The sequence below is a fragment of the Salvelinus alpinus genome, chromosome 8 (genome assembly GCF_045679555.1).
Source record: "Salvelinus alpinus chromosome 8, SLU_Salpinus.1, whole genome shotgun sequence".
Lineage (NCBI taxonomy): Eukaryota > Metazoa > Chordata > Actinopteri > Salmoniformes > Salmonidae > Salvelinus > Salvelinus alpinus.
In genome coordinates this window covers 58,121,238-58,144,102 of record NC_092093.1, presented here as the reverse complement: position 1 = coordinate 58,144,102, position 22,865 = coordinate 58,121,238, and the positions used below count along the sequence as shown (strand labels likewise).

Below are 22,865 nucleotides of genomic sequence, written 5' to 3'. Positions count from 1 at the left end.
GAGGAGATCAAAAGCTCCCTGGGCGGAACCGGACCACTTAAAGCAAGTCTTGACAGAAGTCAGAGCTGTGAGAGGAGCAGCCACTTGACCGAAATTACGAATGAAACGCCGATAGAAATTAGCGAAACCGAGAAAGCGCTGTAACTCGACACGTGACTTAGGAACGGGCCAATCGCTGACAGCCTGGACCTTAGCGGGATCCATCTGAATGCCTTCAGCGGAAATAACAGAACCGAGAAATGTGACAGAGGAGACATGAAAGGCGCACTTCTCAGCCTTCACGTAGAGACAATTCTCTAAAAGGCGCTGGAGTACACGTCGAACGTGCTGAACATGAATCTCGAGTGACGGTGAAAAAATCAGGATATCGTCAAGGTAAACGAAAACAAAGATGTTCAGCATGTCTCTCAGTACATCATTAACTAATGCCTGAAAGACAGCTGGAGCATTAGCGAGACCGAACGGCAGAACCCGGTATTCAAAATGCCCTAACGGAGTGTTAAACGCCGTTTTCCACTCGTCCCCCTCTCTGATGCGTACGAGATGGTAAGCGTTACGAAGGTCCAACTTAGTAAAGAACCTGGCTCCCTGCAGAATCTCGAAGGCTGACGACATAAGGGGAAGCGGATAACGATTCTTAACCGTTATGTCATTCAGCCCTCGATAATCCACGCAGGGGCGCAGAGTACCGTCCTTCTTCTTAACAAAGAAAAACCCCGCTCCGGCGGGAGAGGAAGAAGGCACCACGGTACCGGCGTCGAGAGAAACAGACAGATAATCCTCGAGAGCCTTACGTTCGGGAGCCGACAGAGAGTATAGTCTACCCCGAGGGGGAGTGGTCCCCGGAAGGAGATCAATACAACAATCATACGACCGGTGAGGAGGAAGAGAGTTGGCTCTGGACCGACTGAAGACCGTGCGTAGATCATGATATTCCTCCGGCACTCCTGTCAAATCACCAGGTTCCTCCTGAGTAGAGGGGACAGAAGAAACAGGAGGAATAGCAGACATTAAACACTTCACATGACAAGAAACGTTCCAGGATAGGATAGAATTACTAGACCAATTAATAGAAGGATTATGACATACTAGCCAGGGATGACCCAAAACAACAGGTGTAAAAGGTGAACGAAAAATCAAAAAGGAAATGGTCTCACTGTGGTTACCAGATACTGTGAGGGTTAAAGGTAGTGTCTCACATCTGATACTGGGGAGAGGACTACCATCTAAGGCGAACATGGGCGTGGGCTTCCCTAACTGTCTGAGAGGAATGTCATGTTTCCGAGCCCATGCTTCGTCCATAAAACAACCCTCAGCCCCAGAGTCTATCAAGGCACTGCAGGAAGCAGCCGAACCGGTCCAGCGTAGATGGACCGACAAGGTAGTACAGGATCTTGATGGAGAGACCTGAGTAGTAGCGCTCACCAGTAGCCCTCCGCTTACTGATGAGCTCTGGCCTTTTACTGGACATGACATGACAAAATGTCCAGCAGAACCGCAATAGAGGCAAAGGCGGTTGGTGATTCTCCGTTCCCTCTCCTTAGTCGAGATGCGAATACCTCCCAGCTGCATGGGCTCAGTCTCTGAGCCGATGGGAGGAGATGGTTGAGATGCGGAGAGGGGAAACACCGTTAACGCGAGCTCTCTTCCACGAGCTCGGTGACGAAGATCTACCCGTCGTTCTATGCGGATGGCGAGTGCAATCAAAGAGTCCACGCTGGAAGGAACCTCCCGGGAGAGAATCTCATCCTTAACCTCAGCGTGGAGTCCCTCCAGAAAACGAGCGAGCAACGCCGGCTCGTTCCAGTCACTGGATGCAGCAAGAGTGCGAAACTCTATAGAGTAATCCGTTATGGATCGATCACCTTGACATAGGGAAGCCAGGGCCCTGGAAGCCTCCTTCCCAAAAACTGAACGATCAAAAACCCGTATCATCTCCTCCTTAAAGTTCTGATAAACGTTAGAACACTCAGCCCTTGCCTCCCAGATAGCTGTGCCCCACTCCCGAGCCCGACCAGTAAGGAGTGATATGACGTAAGCGATCCGAGCTCTCTCTCCTGAGTATGTGTTGGGCTGGAGAGAGAACACAATATCACACTGGGTGAGAAAAGAGCGACACTCAGTGGGCTGCCCAGAGTAACATGGTGGGTTATTAACCCTAGGCTCCGGAGACTCGGAAGACCAGGAAGTAGCTGGTGGCACGAGACGAAGACTCTGAAACTGTCCTGAGAGATCGGAGACATGAGCGGCCAGGGTCTCAACGGCATGACGAGCAGCAGACAATTCCTGCTCGTGTCTGCCGAGCATTGCTCCCTGGATCTCGACGGCAGTGTTGCGAGAATCCGTAGTCGCTGGGTCCATTCTTGGTCGGATTCTTCTGTTATGCTGATGAATGAGGACCCAAAAGCGACGTAATAGAAACAGAGTCTTTATTCCAGTCTTAAACAAACAATGATTCTCCTGGATATTATCAAAGGTAAATCCAAAACAGGAAACTGAAATCCTCTCGTCAGTAGAGAGGAACGACTGGAGACGCGACCACAGACTGCAGGTCGCTTCAGGAAGGCACAGGCCGTAGCTGACATAGACACCTGCTCACACGCAGCATCTGAAGAAGGCAAAAACACGACAGGGCGGAACAAGGACACAGAACAGCAAACATCAAACAAAGAATCCGACAAGGACAGAAGCGGAAAACAGAGGGAGAAATAGGGACTCTAATCAGAGGGCAAAATAGGGGACAGGTGTGAAAGAGTAAATGAGGTCGTTAGGAGAATGAGAAACAGCTGGGAGCAGGAACGGAACGATAGAGAGAGAGAGCGGGAGAGGGAGAGAGGGAGGAGGAGAGAGAGGGATAGAAAGAGGGAAAGAACCTAATAAGACCAGCAGAGGGAAGCACAGGGACAAGACATGATGATCAAAGACAAAACATGACACTGCCAATTGAGGACTTGTGAGGCGTCTGTTTCTCAAACTAGACACTCCAATGTACTTGTCCTCTTGCTCAGTTGTGCACCGGGGCCTACCACTTTCTATTCTGGTTAGAGCCAGTTTGCGCTGTTCTGTGAAGGGAGTAGTCCTTGTACAAGATCTTCAGTTTCTTGACAATTTCTCACATGGAATAGCCTTCATTTCTCAGAACAAGAATAGACTGATGAGTTTCAGAAGAAAGTGCTTTGTTTCTGGCCATTTTGAGTCTGTAATCGAACCCACAAATGCGGATGCTCCAGATGCTCAACAAGTCTGAAGAAGGCCAGTTTTATTGCTTTTTTAATCAGAACAACAGTTTTCAGCTGTGCTAACATAATTGCAAAAGGGTTTTCTGATGATCAATTAGCCTTTTAAATGATAAAGTTGGATTAGCTAACACAACATGCCATTGGAACACAGGAGTGATGGTTGCTGATAATGGGCCTCTGTACGCCTATGTATTTTACGACATTAACAATGTCTACACTGTATTTCTGATCAATTTGATGTTATTTTAATGGACAGATTTTTTTTAGATTTTTTTCCAAAAACAAGGACATTATCAAGTGACCCCAAACTTTTGAACAGTAGTGTATGATATAATATTTATCAATTTCTTAACACATGTAACCACACAATCCTTGGTTTATTTGGGGGACACCTTTTGGCTCAGGAGCACTACCAGAGGAAATAGTTATGTATATAGCCTCTTTAAAGATAAACAACAACAACAAGCGATGTCATATCATTCCTTGACAACCTTCATTTACTTCTCTATAAATGAAGCCCAAATACATCCAAATACGTTACATAACCTCTTGGCCAATATCAAGTTCAACTCCACTCCACACAAAACACAACATTCGCAGGGCATGACAACATCCCAACTGCTATTCCCGTTCAAAAATCCTCCTTTGCTGTGAAGTTCTCCTTTGCTCAGTTGGGCTGAGCGTCTGACACCGGGGCCAGATGAAATACACCATGATCTACGGCCTCCAGCAGATGTCAAACACATTGTTGTGTGTTGTCTGGAGCAGAGGCAACGCACGTGTGGCAATCTTAAAGGTGTACCACCCACTGACAGCACCCTGTGATGCTTTCATAGGAATTCCTCTGCCTTTCTTTTTTTTTAATATAGTGAAAGAAAAGAGAGGGTAGGAAAAAGGAGAAAGAGAGAGAGAGAGAAAGAGGGAGAAATACATCTTCACCCTTTCAACTTGACACAAGTAATCTCTTCCACAAGAAATACCACCACTCTCATGGTCGGATCGTAATTTAGGACCAAAGCCAACAGACGGACACCTGACATCCACTCTGACATGCAATTGGCTCAGACGTTGACACTTGATTGGATTGCTAGGTTAGATTTGGTGGTCTTTTTCCCCCCCTAGCCACATGTGTTTGGGGCAATAATATTGGTTACCGTCAGAGCCTCAGTCAGCCTCTGTGTTCTTGTATTCCTAATCTAGAGGATTACACACTGATGATGTTATGCTGATATGCTGGGATTCAAAATTATCCTGTAAGCAGATGTTATGCAAATGGGGGTTGCTTTTTATGGATGATGCATGTGCATTGCCCTTGAAACTACATGAAAACGCACGCACGCACGCACACACACACAGACACACAGACACGCACGCGCACGCGCACACACACAGACGCACGCACGCACACACACACAGACACAGACACACAGGCACGCACGCACAGACACAGACACACGCACGCACGCACACACACACACACACACACACACACACACACACACACACACACACACACACACACACACACACACACACACACACACACACACACACACACACACACACACACACACACACACACACACACACACACACACACACACACACACACACACACACACACACACCTGGCGTAGCTATCCCCGGGTGGGATGAGCTCCTGGAAGAACTGGAACTGGTAGAGGTAGAGAATCACCAGGTGTCCAGCGCTGAAGATGGCCATGAGGACACACAGACAGCTGAAGATGAGCGGGTGAAATGGCCGACAGAAGGACCACCAGGTACACAGGCCCAGGAAGGTGAAGAAGTAGACTGCAGAGGTCAGGGAGGGCAGCATGATGCCTGGAACAGCACAGAAGCAGAGTGGGGACATAGTGACTAATGGAACATCCTCCGTGAGACTGGATGGAGAAGTATACATTGTATTACACCTTTAGGTCGTTGTCAAATCTCCGTGAGACCGGATGGAGAAGTATACATTGTATTACACCTTTAGGTCGTTGTCAAATCTCATCTCTGATTTGTACATTTCACACTTGAGTATGAAAAATCCCAACACAATTGGTAATTTCAGCATTTAAGGAAAGGATGTTAAACATTCAGAAAGTCTTTGGGAAACAAGGTCCATCCTGATAATCTAGAATAGATGTGTGGGGAGATTTAACTGTATTGTCTTAATACAAATATTGAATATTGAATATTTACACTGTATTTAACATTTTATTAAATTAAATCAGGGATTCAATCATGTCAATTTAAGCAAATTACAAGTGGAGTAATTGGACTGCCCTGATGATAAATTGTGGATTGCCAGTCATTCGTTTGAGTGAAGGCACTTACCTGTAAGGCCCAGTAGAATGGTGACCACTACTTTCCCTGCAGTGGTAATAAGATTCCCAATGATCTCCTTGACTTTGGATGCCATCGCCGCGATCTGACGAAGGATCTTCATCTTGGTGCTCTCCTCCTCTACTTCTCCATCCCCTTCTTGCCCCTCTCCTCCCTCCTCCAACTCGTCCCCAGTCATCTCTCCATCTCCATCCCCTTCTTGCCCCTCTCCTCCCTCCTCCAACTCGTCCCCAGTCATCTCTCCATCTCCATCCCCTTCTTGCCCCTCTCCTCCCTCCTCCACCTCGTCCCCAGTCATCTCTCCATCTCCATCCTCGCCCGTCTCAAAGTCCTCCTCCAACATCAGATCGTCCTCCTCCAACTCAACCTCCTCCTTTTTCTCCTCCTCTTCCTTCTTTTCCTGGGGAAAGCAGATGAATACAATCAGTATCAACGCAGAAGTTAATAACATGTACACCCTGTAGCTAGGGCCTTTACCCTGCCTCGTTAGAAACGACACCCTGCCTTGTTAGAAACGACACCATGCCTTGTTAGAAACGACATCCTGCCTTGTTAGAAACGACACCCTGCCTTGTTAGAAACGACACCCTGCCTTGTTAGAAACGACACCCTGCCTTGTTAGAAACGACATCCTGCCTTGTTAGAAACGACACCCTGCCTCGTTGATTAGAAACGACATCCTGCCTTGTTAGAAACGACACCTTGCCTCGTTGAGTAGAAACAGCACCCTGCCTCGTTGATTAGAAACGGCACCCTGCCTCGTTGATTAGAAACGGCACCCTGCCTCGTTGATTAGAAACGGCACCCTGCCTCGTTGATTAGAAACGGCACCCTGCCTCGTTGATTAGAAACGGCACCCTGCCTCGTTGAGTAGAAACGGCACCCTGCCTCGTTGATTAGAAACGACACACTGCCTTGTTAGAAACGACACCCTGCCTCGTTGAGTAGAAACGACACCCTGCCTCGTTGATTAGAAACGGCACCCTGCCTCGTTGATTAGAAACGGCACCCTGCCTCGTTGATTAGAAACGGCACCCTGCCTCGTTGATTACAAATGACACCCTGCCTCGTTGATTAGAAACGACACCCTGCCTCGTTGATTAGAAACGGCACCCTGCCTCGTTGATTAGAAACGGCACCCTGCCTCGTTGATTAGAAACGGCACCCTGCCTCGTTGATTAGAAACGGCACCCTGCCTCGTTGATTAGAAACGGCACCCTGCCTCGTTGATTAGAAACGGCACCCTGCCTCATTGATTAGAAACGGCACCCTGCCTCGTTGATTAGAAACGGCACCCTGCCTCGTTGAGTAGCCCTGTTTTGTTGAGTAGAAATGTATTTTCTTAGTAGCCCTGCTTTGTTGAGTAGAAATGTATTTTATGAGTAGCCCTGCTTTGTTGAGTAGAAATGTATTTTATGAGTAGCCCTGCTTTGTTGAGTAGAAATGTATTTTCTGAGTAGCCCTGCTTTGTTGAGTAGAAATGTATTTTCTTAGTAGCCCTGCTTTGTTGAGTAGAAATGTATTTTCTGAGTAGCCCTGCTTTGTTGAGTAGAAATGTATTTTCTTAGTAGCCCTGCTTTGTTGAGTAGAAATGTATTTTCTTAGTAGCCCTGCTTTGTTGAGTAGAAATGTATTTTATGAGTAGCCCTGCTTTGTTGAGTAGCCCTGTTTTGCTGAGATGCTCTGCTTTGTTGAGAGAACTCAATTCAACAGAAGTCATAGTATAGTGTGTACCCAATATGAGACTTTGAGTGTTTGTGTGTTGAGAGTGAGACACTAGAGCTGTGCTCATAACCCTGTTAAGCATTTGCTGCAGAACCATGTTGCAGTAAAACTGCTGGTAAGGGTTAAGGAGGGTCCCAGGAGTTACGTCCCATTGTAATTATTAATGAGAGGGGTTATAGGAGAGATTAGCGGTCTGCTTGACAGTGACATTCAGCAGGACCGTACTCCAGACCACACGTTTAACGACCATTTCAACCAGTTGTCTCTTTTTATTGCACAAAAGGACTAAACCCACTCTAACGACTGCCTGCAATGCAGCAGACCTGCACTTTTCACTAAACTTCAGCCAGTGCGTTTGGATTTATATAGCAATTATATTAGAAGACTGCTATCATGCAAACCAGGAAAAAGGCATATGGATGTCAATAAATTGCAAATGGTTAACATTCTGGTTTACATTAGCCATGAGCTATAGTGTACATCACATTGCATTTAATAAAGGTCAGTTAATAACAGCCGTTCATATCAGGCCATATGGTGGAAGTAACACAGGGAAAAGATGAGCAGGTTATTATGTATATTCATAACATAAATCCCTGGAATTCAATAGATGTTGCCCTTGCGTCATTGCTTTCAGAAAGTATTCATACCCCTTCACTTATTCAACATTTTGTTGTGTTATATCATTATAGTCTATAAATTGTGCATATAGGCTGTGACTTAAAATGAAATACAAATTAAACAAAAAATGCATGATTAGGCTCAGTCTCCAGTGCCTTTGAATTCGTTTTTAGAAACAGAGTCTGTGGCTTCAGGCTCATGCGATGGTGCCTGGAGAGCAGACCAGCAGCAGAGAATATCCTCTCAGCGTTTGCAGAGCCACTGGAGAATATCCTCTCAGCGTTTGCAGAGCCACTGGAGAATATCCTCTCAGCGTTTGCAGAGCCACTGGGGAATATCCTCTCAGCGTTTGCAGAGCCACTGGAGAATATCCTCTCAGCGTTTGCAGAACCACTGGAGAATATCCTCTCAGCGTTTGCAGAGCCACTGGAGAATATCCTCTCAGCACTTGCAGAGCCACTGGAGAATATCCTCTCAGCGTTTGCAGAGCCACTGGAGAATATCCTCTCAGCGTTTGCAGAGCCACTGGAGAATATTCTCTCAGCGTTTGCAGAACCACTGGGGAATATCCTCTCAGCGTTTGCAGAACCACTGGGGATGCTAAACACCCTTCGGGCTCCTCTTACCAGGCTGGGCAGGATGCACATTTTTCTTTTTTTGTTGTTGGTAGGCCTAAAGGATTTTAGGTGAAATAACCCTATCAAAATGGAAAGCTCCGTGAATGAGATAATATGCCAGAACTATTGGGTCAAAATCATTGACGGCCTACTGTATTGATAAAAGAACGAAAATAATCTAAACTTTAATGAGATCAAATTTTTGTTTATAAATACTTTGCTACAATGACACACTTAGCTATCTACCCACTTCGTTCCTTTCTGTTAGCATGTGCACGTAGTAAGTACACCATCATGCTTTTGGGATATGTGTCTTTTCAGTTTCCACAATGATTCTTTAGTTGTGGACACTACATCACCACACTCCCTCTCTTGCTCTTGGTCCTCATCTTTGTAAATCACCTTGATTTTGCACCTGTGTGTTTTATCAGTTTCTTTATGAAAATATTTAGCATACTACATGACAGTAGCTAAAGCAAGGGGCTATAGCAGCACACAAGTAGACTACAGATGCATGCTGGGCCGGGCATGCCCTGAGCTCGAGTGAGCACTACTGGAGCGAAATTGGGAACGGGCGAGAAGGCAGATGATTCAACCTTTGGGGAACTCGCTCCGTTCCAGTTAAATTGGTCACACTCTGCTACTTGCTCCGTTCCAGTCAAATTGGTCACACTCCGCTACTCGCTCTGCTACTCGCTCCGTTCCAGTCAAATTGGTCACACTCCGCTACTTGCTCTGCTACTCGCTCCGTTCCAGCTCCGCTCTGCTCACATACCCTGCTTGTTGCAGGATGCATGTTTTGGAGTATTTTTATTCTGTACAGGCTCCCTTCTTTCACTCTCAATTAGGTTAGTATTTTAGAGTAACTACAATGTTGTTGATCCATCCTCAGTTATCTCCTATCACAGCCATTCAACTCTGTAACTGTTTAAAGTCACCATTAGCCTCATGGTGAAATCCCTGAGCGGTTTCCTTCCTCTCCGGCAACTGAGTTAGGAAAGACGCCTGTATCTTTGTAGTGACTGGGTGTATTGATAAACCATTTAAAGTGTAATTAATAACTTCATCATGCTCAAAGGTCTGCTTTTTTTACCCATCTACCAATAGGTGCCCTTCTTTGCGAGGCATTGTTAACCTTCCTGGTCTTTGTGGTTGAATCTGTGTTTGAAATTCACGGCTCGACTGAGGGAACCTACAGATAATTGTATGTGTGGGGTACAGAGATGAGGAAGTCATTCAAAAATTATGTTAAACACTATTATTGCACACAGAGTGAGTCCATGCAACTTGTTATGTGGCATGTTAAGCAAACGTACAGCTTTACAGCTTTTCATTTTTTATTAATTAGTAAAAAAAATTATAAACATAACTCCACTTTGACATGATGAGGTATTATGTATTTGATCAATTTTAAATGCATGCTGTAACACAACAAAATGTGGAAAAAGTCAAGGGATGTGAATACTTTCTGTACATATCCAGTCTGTGTACTATATACAGAATACTGTACATGTTGTTATCCTTCTCCCATTCACAAACAATACATGATGTGAACAGCTGCATTTCAAATGCACATAAAGACTAATTATTAGCCTGTTTGTCTGTACATTAGATTATAAAGTGACATGCGTTAGGTGACAGACTTTCCTAACAAGGTTAGGGGAACATAAATGAATCTCCTGGGACAGAACAGGATGGATGAGCATTAAGAGAAATGAGATTAGGTGTGGGACGCTGGAGACGAGACAGAATGTGGGCTTCACTTCAAAAGCACTAAGCAGACTAGCTGACTCAAAACTGTGGTAGATGCTAGACATCAGTTAACACGTTCTAATCGTATAGTATGTACTTCAAATTTCAATATAGAAGGAAATTTAGAAACCAACTTCAGATTTTTTTTTTTTAAAGGAGTTCAAATCAAATCAAATGTTATTTGTCACATGCTTTGTTAACAACAGGTGAAGACTACCAGTGAAATGCTTACTTACGGGTCATTTTTCGACAATGCAGAGTTAAAGACATGTTATTTCTGGTTTGGCAAAATGGCCGCCAAGGGTAAGCAACCGCAAAAAAAGGAAATTCAATGGCCCTTTATTGGAATCCTGGAATGTTTGATATTCATCACAACAAATACAATTTGAGGGAAAAACTACCAACATTTTGTAAGAGAAACAGCTAATTAGATGGTGATTTTACACCATCTGGTGATTTTATACCATCTGGTGATTTTACAACTAATTAGATGTAAAATCACCAATTTATGAACACAGGAAAAGCAAACTATTGCTATAAAACAAAACTATTCAAAAATAGGCACATGTAGTAGGCACATGTGGTCATCTGAGAGTAATTGGTATAATTTCCTCAAAACATTAGTCTCTCATGGCACACATTGGCACACGTGTAGGATCTTAATTTGAGCCAATTTGCTACAGCAGGAAAATAATCCTGCAGCAACAGCAAATGTGAATTGTGTCGATTATAATTAAGAGACATCTTTGTAAGGGTTGATCCATTTTTCGTAAGGGAAAATCAAGTCTGAAATTTACAAATTACAAACTTAAGAAGCTTTTTTAAACCTCAAATACACTAAAATGTCCAGCATTGCAGGAACGTTCTCAGGGTGATCAAAATAAGATCGACATCTGTATAATAGTCCAGCATGAGATCAAAGAGTTTTGGGGGGTTTGTTAGCTGTGGTGGGAACCTCAAACTCAACTGTGGTTCAACCTATCTAAAATCCTCTCCACAGCAAGGTCCTCTCTGGAGTCAGCAACTACAGAACTAAAATACAAATCAATTTAGAGCAGCCTAATCAGTTGTTAATTTGAAATGGGCCTACATGGTAAAAGTGAAATCTGCCTAGCTACATATTTTCCCTATACTGTATGTATCACACTGCCACAATGAATGAGCGCTCTGTGCGATCACTCGCCGCCCTATCGTGAAATCTTCACAGGTCAAAACAAACAAGTCTTTCTCGCTGGGGAAAATACCAAAGTCAGTAATCTCCTCACTATCGTCCGCGGGGTATCGTAAATGATCGAACAAGTTGCGTTTGACGAAGCCCTGTTTATTTAATTAACTGAGGCGACTGCTCCCATGCAGCGTGCAGCTGCGGGCTTCAAACCGCAATGTTCAACAGAGGAGGCAGCGAACGAACCAACCGCTCTCTTATGAACCTCCCGAGGGATCTAATTCCACCTCTTCCTCCTGGCTCTCACAAACAGGCTCTCAGTCTGTTCACAGGCCGCACCCACTGTTACATCACTACACACCGTGAGAGGATGAAGGGGGTTGTCTAGTCATCAGCACTCCACCTGGTAGGCTACTGCCGGTTCACTGTACAGTATGACTAGTTGGATACCTGGTTGGTGATTGGTCAACTTCCGTTTTCAAAGGACCAAGAATATTGTCCGTCTACATTCATGCAAACTGCTTTGCAATTGATGATTTAAGTTATTCAACATGAAGGGGTGATAATCCTAGTACTCGAAGTTAATCTTAAATTAATCATTGTTTATTGTCAGCGATCTGGAGAGCTTCCAACCAACTCAATGCACTGTAGTACATATGTCAATCAGGAGCTCTGCCGGGGCAGTCCCAGCAGTTGTCTTATATACACATGACTATACACAGACAAGTTATATTTGCATGATTTAGCATAATTAATTAATCATTACCATTTTGTTTCATTCATGTGACCGACCAATACTGGTTCGTAACATGCGACAGACCAACACCTCACAAGGCTCTACGCTGAGACCTTGAAACTAAGATATCTTTCATTCGTTCTCAAAACAATGTGGCATTTTGCAGCTACTGATAGGTGTGATTTGTACAGTCAGCCACTTGCATGAACACAGAAATTGGTTTATAGAACAGCACATGAATAGAACACAGAAATTAGTTGAAGAAAGGCACATGTATAACATTTCCATTAAAGGGTATTTTCTTTCCCTAAAAACCTTTAATAAAATGTTACTTTCAGAATGTGAAAACTTTAGGGATATTGCAGGTAGAGTGCCGGCGTCTCGAGTGAGGTCACAAAGGCCGGGTCCAATTCTCTATCCCCAACCACAAGCCTCAGTTTTGTACCTTAGAAATGACACATATAAACCCCAACGGAAACGCCACGCAAAAAGCATTTGGGAGCCAATCAGCTGCTCAGCCTGTTCCATGTAAATTAGTTTATGAGTAAAGTCACAAATACCCAGAGGTCAAACTTAAAGGCTTCTGAGGCTCCTATGAAAAACAACATCTGGTGGTCCTGCTCGACTCGGTTGGTAAGACTGTGGTGCTCGTGACACCAAGGTCATGGGTTTAATTCCCACAGGGAACACATACACATATTGAACATGTATGCAAGTGGCTTTGGACAGACGCATCTGCTAAGTGGTCTATGTTAGAAGACAAAAAACTGGAAGACTACCAAATAATCTATCAAGCTCAATAACAGCCAATCCATTCATATCCCCCTGCAGCTGCAGACAGAGAGGAACTAACGAGGAGAGCTGTGCTGACAGCATCAGGCTGCTAGTGATAAACAGCTTTGGTGTCAACACATGGAAAACCCAGTTGCTCTGGCTTCCTCATTGACAGTTCATCCAATTCCTCATTGAGTTAGGGCTGATACACTGACATGCAGAGTAGGGCTATATCTGAATGAATGATGGCATGTGTGAATACATCTTACATCTCTCACTCTGCCACCCACAGGGGTGTGTGTACCTGGGTCCAGGGTACAGGTTGGTAGTTGGAACTAAGCCAGGGTCGGTATATATGAGCTGCATAAGAATGTTGACATGTGAGCTGAAACCAGAGCTTAATATATCTCAGTGACTGAGATTTTGATGCAGTTCACCGCTGTGTATAACTTGATGTAATGATGCGTTGTGCATCATGTGTTGTGTATTGTATGTGGGAGCAGGGCCCTTACGTCCAACAATATTTCCTCTTGGGTAAAATAAGGTTGATTTGATCTTATCTAAAGTAAAGGCCTTGTTAAATATGTGATCAGGAACATGGCGGATTATTAACATGCCAGTCTAAAGAGATCACACTAAGAGGTGCCCTAGATTTAAGGCAGGGTGAACAATAGGTGGTAAGGGTGTGAAAGGTGAGGGTGTCAAGGGTGAAGTTTAGTAGTGTGTGTGGTCTGATCAGAGTTGTGGGTTTCGCCAGGCATCACTAGCGGTCACCATTGTCTCGTCCCCCTCCTACAGTAGATTCTAGTTAGTATCAGCTATCTACAGTTGTAACTAGTTCACTAACGCAGCTAATGATTGCTCCATGGACTAGCTATAGCACCACAGTGAGCCTGTACATTGGCAAATGTTACAAAACAATGGTGATGGCTGGGCTGTGGAGCTGTGAGAGAGAGCCAGCCAGTGATCAGAGCAGTGTGGTAGTGTGGTTCTAATCAGCCCTTAAGTCATATAACTGTAAAGGGCCATGCCAGGGGAGGGGCACATTCCAACTAATTACCGCTCCACAACACGCTGCACACTTGGAGAGAGCACGTCCCCACACTGCTTTTATTAGCGAAGAGTGAGTAGGGGGAGAGAGAGACAGAGAGGGAGGGAGACAGCAGCGAGAGAGGCAGAGAGGGAGGGAGACAGTAGAGAGAGAGAGAGAGAGGGAGGGAGAGACAGCAGAGAGAGAGAGAGAGGGAGAGAGAAAGAGGGGGCAAGTTTGGATCAGGAGCCCTGTCCTGGCACTGAGAGTCTCTGGCACCAGACGAGGAGCAGTGAAAACAAAAGATGATGGAGGAGAGTAGACAGAGGAGAGGAGAGAGGAGAGAGGAGAGAGGAGAGAGGAGAGAGAGAGGAGAGAGGAGAGTAGACAGAGGAGAGGAGAGAAGAGTAGAGGAGAGAGGAGACAGAGGAGAGGAGAGAAGAGTAGAGGAGAGAGAAGAATAGACAGAGGAGAGGAGGGGAGAGAGGAGGGGAGAGAGGAGAATAGACAAAGGAGAGAGGAGAGTAGACAGAGGAGAGGAGGGGACAGAGGAGAGTAGACAGAGGAGAGGAGGGGAGAGAGGAGAGTAGACAGAGGAGAGAGGAGTAGACAGAGGAGAGGAGGGGAGAGAGAGAGGAGAGTAGACAGAGGAGAGGAGGGGAGAGAGGAGAGGAGAGAGGAGACAGAGGAGAGAGGAGAGTAGACAGAGGAGAGGAGGGGAGAGAGGAGAGGAGAGATGAGACGGAGGAGAGAGGAGAGTAGACAGAGGAGGGGGGAGAGGAGAGGAGAGAGGAGAGAGGAGAGGAGAGGGGAGAGGAGAGGAGAGGAGAGAGGAGACAGAGGAGAGGAGAGAAGAGTAGAGGAGAGAGCAGAATAGACAGAGGAGATGAGGGGAGAGAGGAGAGGAGAGAGGAGAGAGGAGAGAGGAGAGAGGAGAGAGGAGAGTAGACAGAGGAGAGGGGAGAGGAGAGGAGAGAGGAGACAGAGGAGAGGAGAGAAGAGTAGAGGAGAGAGCAGAATAGACAGAGGAGATGAGGGGAGAGAGGAGACAGAGCAGAGGAGAGAAGAGTAGAGGAGAGAGCAGAATAGACAGAGAAGAGGAGGGGAGAGAAGAGAGGATAGGAGAGAGGAGACAGAGGAGTTGAGAAGTACATGGGAGATAAGGGGAGACTATACACTGAGTATACAAAACTCTTTCCATGATGTAGACTGACCAGGTGAATCCAGGTGAAAGCTATGATATCTTATTGATGTCACTTGTTAAATCAGTGTAGATGACAGGGAGGAGACTGGTTTCTAAGCCTTTTGACAATTGAGACATGGATTGTGTATGCGTGCCATTCAGAGGGGGAATGGGAAAGACAAAAGATTTAAGTGCCTTTAAACAGGGTATGGTAGTAGGTGCCAGGTGCACTGGTTTGTGTTAAGTACTGCAAACCTGCTGGGTTTCCTGTGTATATCAAGAACGGTCCGCCACCCAAAGGACATCCAGCCAACTTGACACAACTGTGGAAAGCATTGGAGTCAACATGAGCCAGCATCCCTGTGGAACATTTTCAACACCTTGTAGAGTCCATGAGGTTGATCTGAGGGGGGAAAGGGGTGCAACTCAATATGAGGAAGGTGTTCCTAATGTTTGGCTTATTCAGCGCAGAAGCCTAGAGGCTATCCTTACAAAAGGATAGAACAGAACACGAGAGGAGGAGAGGAAAATACATGCAGGAAGAGAGAGTGGGGAGAAAGAGGAGAGAGAGAGAAGAGAAAGGAGAGAGAGGAGAGAGAGAGAAGAGAGAGGAGAGCGTAAGAGAGAGAGGAGAGAGAGAAGAGAGAGGAGAGAGAGAGAGGAGAGAGGAGAGAGATAGAGAGAGAGGAGAGAAAGAGGAGAGAGAGAAGAGAGAGGAGAGAGAGGGGGAGAGAGATAGAGAGAGGAGAGAGAGAGAGGAGAGAGAGAGGGAGGAGAGAGATAGAGAGGAGAGAGAGGAGAGAGAGGGGGGAGAGAGATAGAGAGAGAGAGAGAGAGAGAGAGAGGAGAGAGAGAGGGAGGAGAGAGAGGAGAGAGAGGGGGGAGAGAGATAGAGAGAGGAGAGAGAGAGAGGAGAGAGAGGGGGAGGAGAGAGAGAGGGAGAGATAGAGAGCGGAGAGAGAGAGGAGAGAGAGAGAGGAGAGCGAGGGGGAGGAGAGAGAGATAGAGAGAGGAGAGAGAGAGGGAGGAGAGACTGGTAACTCTAGCACTGCCGCTACCACAGAAAACACTAATGATGACCAGATGTCTCTCCGGCGCTGGAATGCAAATGCATTGTTAATGGGAGCAAAACAGGCAACACAAATGCTGAGTTTAAGATTAATGTTGCACGGGTGAGGATTTGTTCAGGTTTACATAAGATCGTGTTCTTGCGGTTCTAGGCCTGCTCGAGTCGTTTACATTTTTTACATTTTAGTCATTTAGCAGGCACTCCTATTCAGTGCGACTTACAGGAGCAATTAGGCAATTAAGTGCATTGCTCAAGTGCACAACGACAGATTTTTCACCTAGTCGGCTAAGTGATTCGAACCAGCGACCTTTCGGTTACTGCCCGACACCTGGCTAGTTGGAGTTCTGACCAATGCTCCCTCTAAGCTGCGCGCAGGCGTGAAGTAGCCCTGGGACTGCCGCACGGCTCCCTGGGACTGCCGCACGGCTCCCTGGGACTGCCGCACGGCTCCCTGGGACTGCCGCACGGCTCCCTGGGACTGCCGCACGGCTCCCTGGGACTGCCGCACGGCTCCCTGGGACTGCCGCACGGCTCCCTGGGACTGCCGCACGGCTCCCTGAGACTGCCGCACTGCTCCCTGAGACTGCCGCACGGCTCTCTGAGACTGCCGCACGGCTCTCTGAGACTGCTGCACAGAACAAATATCAGCCCACAGAGAAAAGCACGAGATTGAACCTCACTCAATTTTCTAGAACAGTGGTCACCAACTCAATCTCCAAGGCATTTCTAATCGATCGCCAAACATTTTTGTTAAAAACCCAACGATAAAACCTTGTGTTCCTATTTTTTTTCTATTCGTCTCTGGGAGACGCTGCCCTTCAGCTGTCCTGCGTGCCGGGTAGGCAAACTGTTGCCATATCATGTGTCTGAAGGTACAAACTCTGCCTTCCCGGTGGGCCTGGAGAGGAATTGAAGTGCACTATGCCGACAGCCAATCGGATGGCTCAGATTACCATTTCTGCAGTAACTAGCAGGCATAAAAGAAAGCTACAGCAAAGTTGATACTGTGAGATTTTAAAACAATTTAAAACCATGACTAGAGAGACTGTCAACGAATACAGCAAAGAGCTGCTGTTTAAGTTCTTACTCAGCATTGTCAATACTTTGTATCCAAAAACCACATAAAGAGAGACACCACAACACTACATAAAGAGAGACACCACTACACTACATAAAGAGAGACAACACTACATAGAGACACCACAACACCACATAAAGAGAGACACCACAACACTACATACAGAGAGACAACACAACACCACATACAGAGAGACACCACAACACTACATAGAGAGAGACACCACAACACTACATAAAGAGAGACACCACAACACTACATAAAGAGAGACACCACAACACTACATAAAGAGAGACACCACTACACTACATAAAGAGAGACAACACTACATAGAGACACCACAACACTACATAAAGAGAGACACCACAACACTACATAAAGAGAGACACCACAACACTACATGAAGAGAGACACCACAACACTACATAAAGACACCACAACACTACATAAAGAGAGACACCACAACACCACATAAAGAGAGACACCACAACACCACATAAAGACACCACAACACTACATAAAGAGAGACACCACAACACTACATAAAGAGAGACAACACAACACCACATACATAGAGAACACAATACTACATAAAGAGAGACCTAGACAACAACATAGCAAGGCAGCAACACATGAAAACACATTACGGTAGCAACACAACATAACAACAACATGGTAGCAACACAACATGGCAGCAGCACAACATGGTAGCAGCACAAAACATGGTACAGACATTATTTGGCACAGACAACAGCACAAAGGGCAAGAAGGTAGAGACAACAATACATCACGTGAAGCAGCCACAGCTGTCAGTAAGAGTGTCCAAGATTGAGTCTTTGAATGTAGAGATGGAGATAAAACTGTCCAGTTTGAATGCTCGTTCAAGCTGCAGCGAACTGAAAAGAAGAGCGACCCAGGGATGCGTGTGCTTTGGGGACCTTTAACAGAATGTGACTGGCAGAACGGGTGTTGTACGTGGAGGATGAGGGCTGCAGTAGATATCTCAGATGGGGGGGTGAGGCCTAAGACGGTTTTATAAATAAACATCAACCAGTGGGTCTTGCGGCGTGTATACAGAGATGACCAGTTTTTCAGAGGAGTATAGATTGCAGTAATGTGTCCAATACGGAGCATTGGAGCATAAAAAACATCTAGCCGCTCGAGAGCACCCTTACCTGCCTATCTGTAAATTACGTCTCCGTAATCTAGTATGGGTAGGATGGCCATCTGAATCAGGGTTAGTTTTGCAGCTGGGGTGAAAGAGGAGCTGCAGTAGGCCTACTGCATATGCAAATAGACCATTGCCATATATGGATCTGTGCAATTTACTTTGAACTGGACTGTGTTTACAGCTTGAGCGGTCATGAGTAGATGCGCTTGTTTAGAGATTAAAGCGAGAGCTGCATGTAGCCATGTGTGCACATATGGTTCATATCCTTTGCTAGTTAGTGAGTTATTCGCCTAGTTATAGATAATTTGTAGTCAGCAATAGGGGAGTGATTGCTTCCTACAAGAGCACAAAACGTATAGATTTCTGGACATCTTTGAAAAGTGAGTCAGCTAAAGAGCTTTTTTTGTCTTAAAGGGGAGGTGTTGTGTTTTGAGACCGGCTTGAATAAGCTAAGTAGCCAATAGGCAGAGGGTAGCATCATTTGTCTGATTCTCTGTAATAATGGTATGGGAATAATAATGTATTTTATTTTGTAAAGTGGTTCTTTGCATTGTCTGAAGGACAAGTGGATAAACAGGTTCATGTAAAGCCCTGCATGTTTTTTGCCCCAAACACCGCACATTGGCTGCAACTGTAAGCTGAATGATAGAACAGCTATTTCCATGTAACATTTTTATGAAATGCATTTTCTCCATTGTTTTTCATGGTAGGCCACTCTGGTAGCCACAGAAGCGTACTTGACCACTGTTATAACTGTAACTTAAAGCGGTTACAGCCTCAGTGTTCACAGTAAACGCGTGCTGGAAGTTGCACAACATTTTCACAATGCTCAAGTTTGCGGTAAGCAGACCTGAAATTTGCTCATTGCCAAAATAAATTAGAGGGAACATTGGTTCTGACAGCTCAGTGATTAACACGCAGACGAAACCCAAATGAGTAGTGGTGAGGAACACATCCCCCCCAATTATTAATAGGCATGGAAAATGGACCTCAGACTTCAGTCAAAGTGAATTATTGAATTTAAGACAGCCAACGAGAGAGAAGAAAGAGAGAGAAGAGATAGATAGAGAGAGAGAGAGAGCTGTGCCCATGGATACAGGAGCCCAACATTGGGAGCCGAGCAGGTAATGCTTTTCTGTCACAGAGTCAGACAGTCAGACATAACACAAACCACACACTCCACTTAGTGAAAATATATTAGGCAGTGGACATTAATTAATTGTTAATGTTGTCATTAAGTCTGGAGCCTTATCTGTCACTGTCATGGTCTCAGAGGCATCCCATACATGTGGTGACTGTAATTCACCCTGCCACCACATAACTCAGGCTGGTGTCAAAGCAGGCCACCTATACACCAATAAACGTGGGTCTGATTGATTGAAACAGAGGGGGAGAAAACTAGACTGGGTCTATGAAACAGAGGGAGAGAAAACTAGACTGGGTCTATGAAACAGAGGGGGAGAAAACTAGACCGGGTCTATGAAACAGAGGGGGAGAAAACTAGACCGAGTCTATGAAACAAAGGGGGAGAAAACTAGACCGGGTCTATGAAACAGAGGGGGAGAAAACTAGACCGGGTTTATGAAACAGAGGGGGAGAAAACTAGACCGGGTCTATGAAACAGAGGGGGAGAAAACTAGACCGGGTTTATGAAACAGAGGGGGAGAAAACTAGACCGGGTCTATGAAACAGAGGGGGAGAAAACTAGACCGGGTCTATGAAACAGAGGGGGAGAAAACTAGACCGGGTCTATGAAACAGAGGGGGAGAAATAAAAATGAGAGTTATTTTGCAAAAGCTGGTCTGAGCCACATGGCTGAATAAACAGCGCCACCAACAGGATGCACACGTGGGCAGAAAAACACTGAAGAGTTGCAGGGAACGGGGCACATAACGAAGGTCAAGCGAAGGGGTCTGGGAGCTGTGGGAGTGGGATCAATCCAGGCATTGTGGAAGGCGGTACTCAAGTTAAAGCCAACGAGCGGAACGGAGTCACACAAGCGTGGAGAACCGCTCGGTGGAGACCAACATTTTTGTTTTGACAAATAAAGTTTTTAACTCACGGTTTTTCCTTCGCACTGCAAATGTTTTTTACATTTCGCTTTCCAACTTTCACCAAGCAGGAACGCTTTAAACTGATGTCATACGTGTTGTGTAATGCAAGAGGGAATAGGGGACGAATAAGCATGTCGTTATTTTGATTGGAACGAGAGGCTCTTAAATTGAATCAAGTGATCAAGTTCCCATAACATTTACAAGGACTGAACTCAATGCCCTAAAATGGTTACAAGAAGATTACACACTTTTTACATTTTTACTGCATTAATAATTGGGTATATCAAATCAAATGGGATGGTATAACATCCCCTGCAGAAGGATTCATTCAGACTGATCAGTAACTTGGTTCTAGTGACTATCATTCATAAAAGCACATAGTCATCTAGATTTAGAATCTTGTATCGCAGTCAACACTGAGTGTACAAGTCATTACGAACACCATGACATAGACTGACCAGGTAAATCCAGGTGAAAGCGATGATCCCTTATTGATGTCACTTGTTAAATCCACTTCAATCAGTGTAGATGAAGGGGAGACAGGTTAAAGAAGGATTTTTAAGCCTTTAGACAATTGAGACATGGATTGTGTAAGTGTTCCATTTAGAGGGTGAATGGGCAAGACAAAATATTTAAGTGCCTTTGAATGTAGTATGGTAGTAGGTGCCAGGTGCTTTTATACGGTAACCCAAGCTGGAATGACCCATTTATACGGTAACTAAAGTTGGAATGACCCTGCAACGAATCCAGTCATCTGCTACAAAACATAATGAACAGAGACAAATCCACAATCGCTTTGGGTAATATGACCAAGCCTGACAATTTCCTGTTCGGCTGCCAAACTAAATCTCTATACAACCTGTCTAGAGACCCAACCTAAACCCCTTTCAAGAAAGCTGGTGCGCATTTTATCAGCTGACCCTAACCAATCCCCATCCTCTCGTTTCTCGTTCGCTCTCACTAACGGCTATCTCGTCTCTGAGGCATTTCTTCAAGGCCTACATACGCGTTGTAGCCTGTGGGTTACCAGGTCTGCAGAGAAGCGGTTGCCAGATTTGCTTCCAGAGCGGCTCTCGAGGGAGAGAAGCTCTCCAACGTACAGGGAGGCTGACCAAACCCAGTGGATTAGGAGCTATCCAGGTAATAACACCAAGGTCATAGCAGAATTACCATCAGGGCAGCTGTTCCGGACGACTGCGTGGTCACACTCTCCGTAGCCGATGTGAGTAAGACCTTTAAACAGGTCAACATTCACAAGGCCACAGGGCCAGGCGGATTACTAGGATGTGTACTCGGAGCATGCTGGCAAGTGTCTTCACTGACATTTTCAACCAGTCCCTGACTGAGTCTGTAATACCAACATGTTTCAAGGAGACCACCATAGTCCCTGTGCCCAAGAACACTAAGGTAACCTGCTTAAATGACTACCGACCCGTAGCACTCACGTCTGTAGCCATGAAGGGCTGTGAAAGGCTGGTCATGGCTCATATCAACACCATCATCCCAGAAACCCTAGACCCACTCCAATTTGCATACTGCGCCAACAGATCCACAGATGATGCAATCTCTATTGCACTCAACACTGCCCTTTCCCACCTGGACAAAAGGAACATCTATGTGAGAATGCTATTCATTGACTACAGCTCAGCATTCAACACCATAGTGCTCTCAAAGCTCATCACTAAGCTAAGGACCCTGGGACTAAACACCTCCCTCTGCAACTGGATCCTGGACTTCCTGACGGGCCGCCCCCAAGTGGTAAGGGTAGGTAAGAACACATCCGCCACGCTGATCCTCAACACGGGGCCCCTCAGCGGTGCATGCTCAGTCCCCTCCTGTACTCCCTGTTCACTCATGACTGCACGGCCAGGCACGACTCCAACACCATCATCAAGTTTGCCGATGACACAACAGTGGTAGGCCTGATCACCGACAACGATGAGAGAGCCATAAGACTCCTGAACAGCTAATCAAAGGCCTACCCAGACACCTCTTTTAAGCTGCTACTACTCTCGGTTTATTATCTATGCATAGTCACTTTAACTCTACCTACATGTACATATTACCTCAATTACCATGACTAACCGTTGCCCCCGCACATTGACTCTGTACCGGTACCACCTGTATATAGCCTTGTTATTGTTATTTTACTGCTGCTGTTTAATTATTTGTTACTTTTATTTTCTATTTTCTATTTTTTACTTAACACTTATTTTTTCTTTTTTTCTTAAAACTTCTTAAAGCATTGTTGGTTAAGGGCTTGTAAGTAAGCATTTCACTGTAAGGTCTACACCTGTTGTAT

The 22,865-nt window shown here is 45.5% G+C and overlaps 1 protein-coding gene across 1 annotated transcript in view; it reads right to left on the bottom strand.

Moving 5' to 3' along the window:
• Positions 1-22,865, bottom strand: part of LOC139583347 (piezo-type mechanosensitive ion channel component 2-like) — a 198,063-nt gene that overhangs the window by 78,366 nt on the left and 96,832 nt on the right. Inside the window, exons 6-7 of the mRNA XM_071414313.1 lie at positions 5,580-5,988; positions 4,868-5,081 (exon numbers count right to left, since the gene is read on the bottom strand). Coding sequence (XP_071270414.1) covers positions 4,868-5,081; positions 5,580-5,988 — 623 coding nt within the window. The remainder of the gene's footprint in view (positions 1-4,867; positions 5,082-5,579; positions 5,989-22,865) is intronic.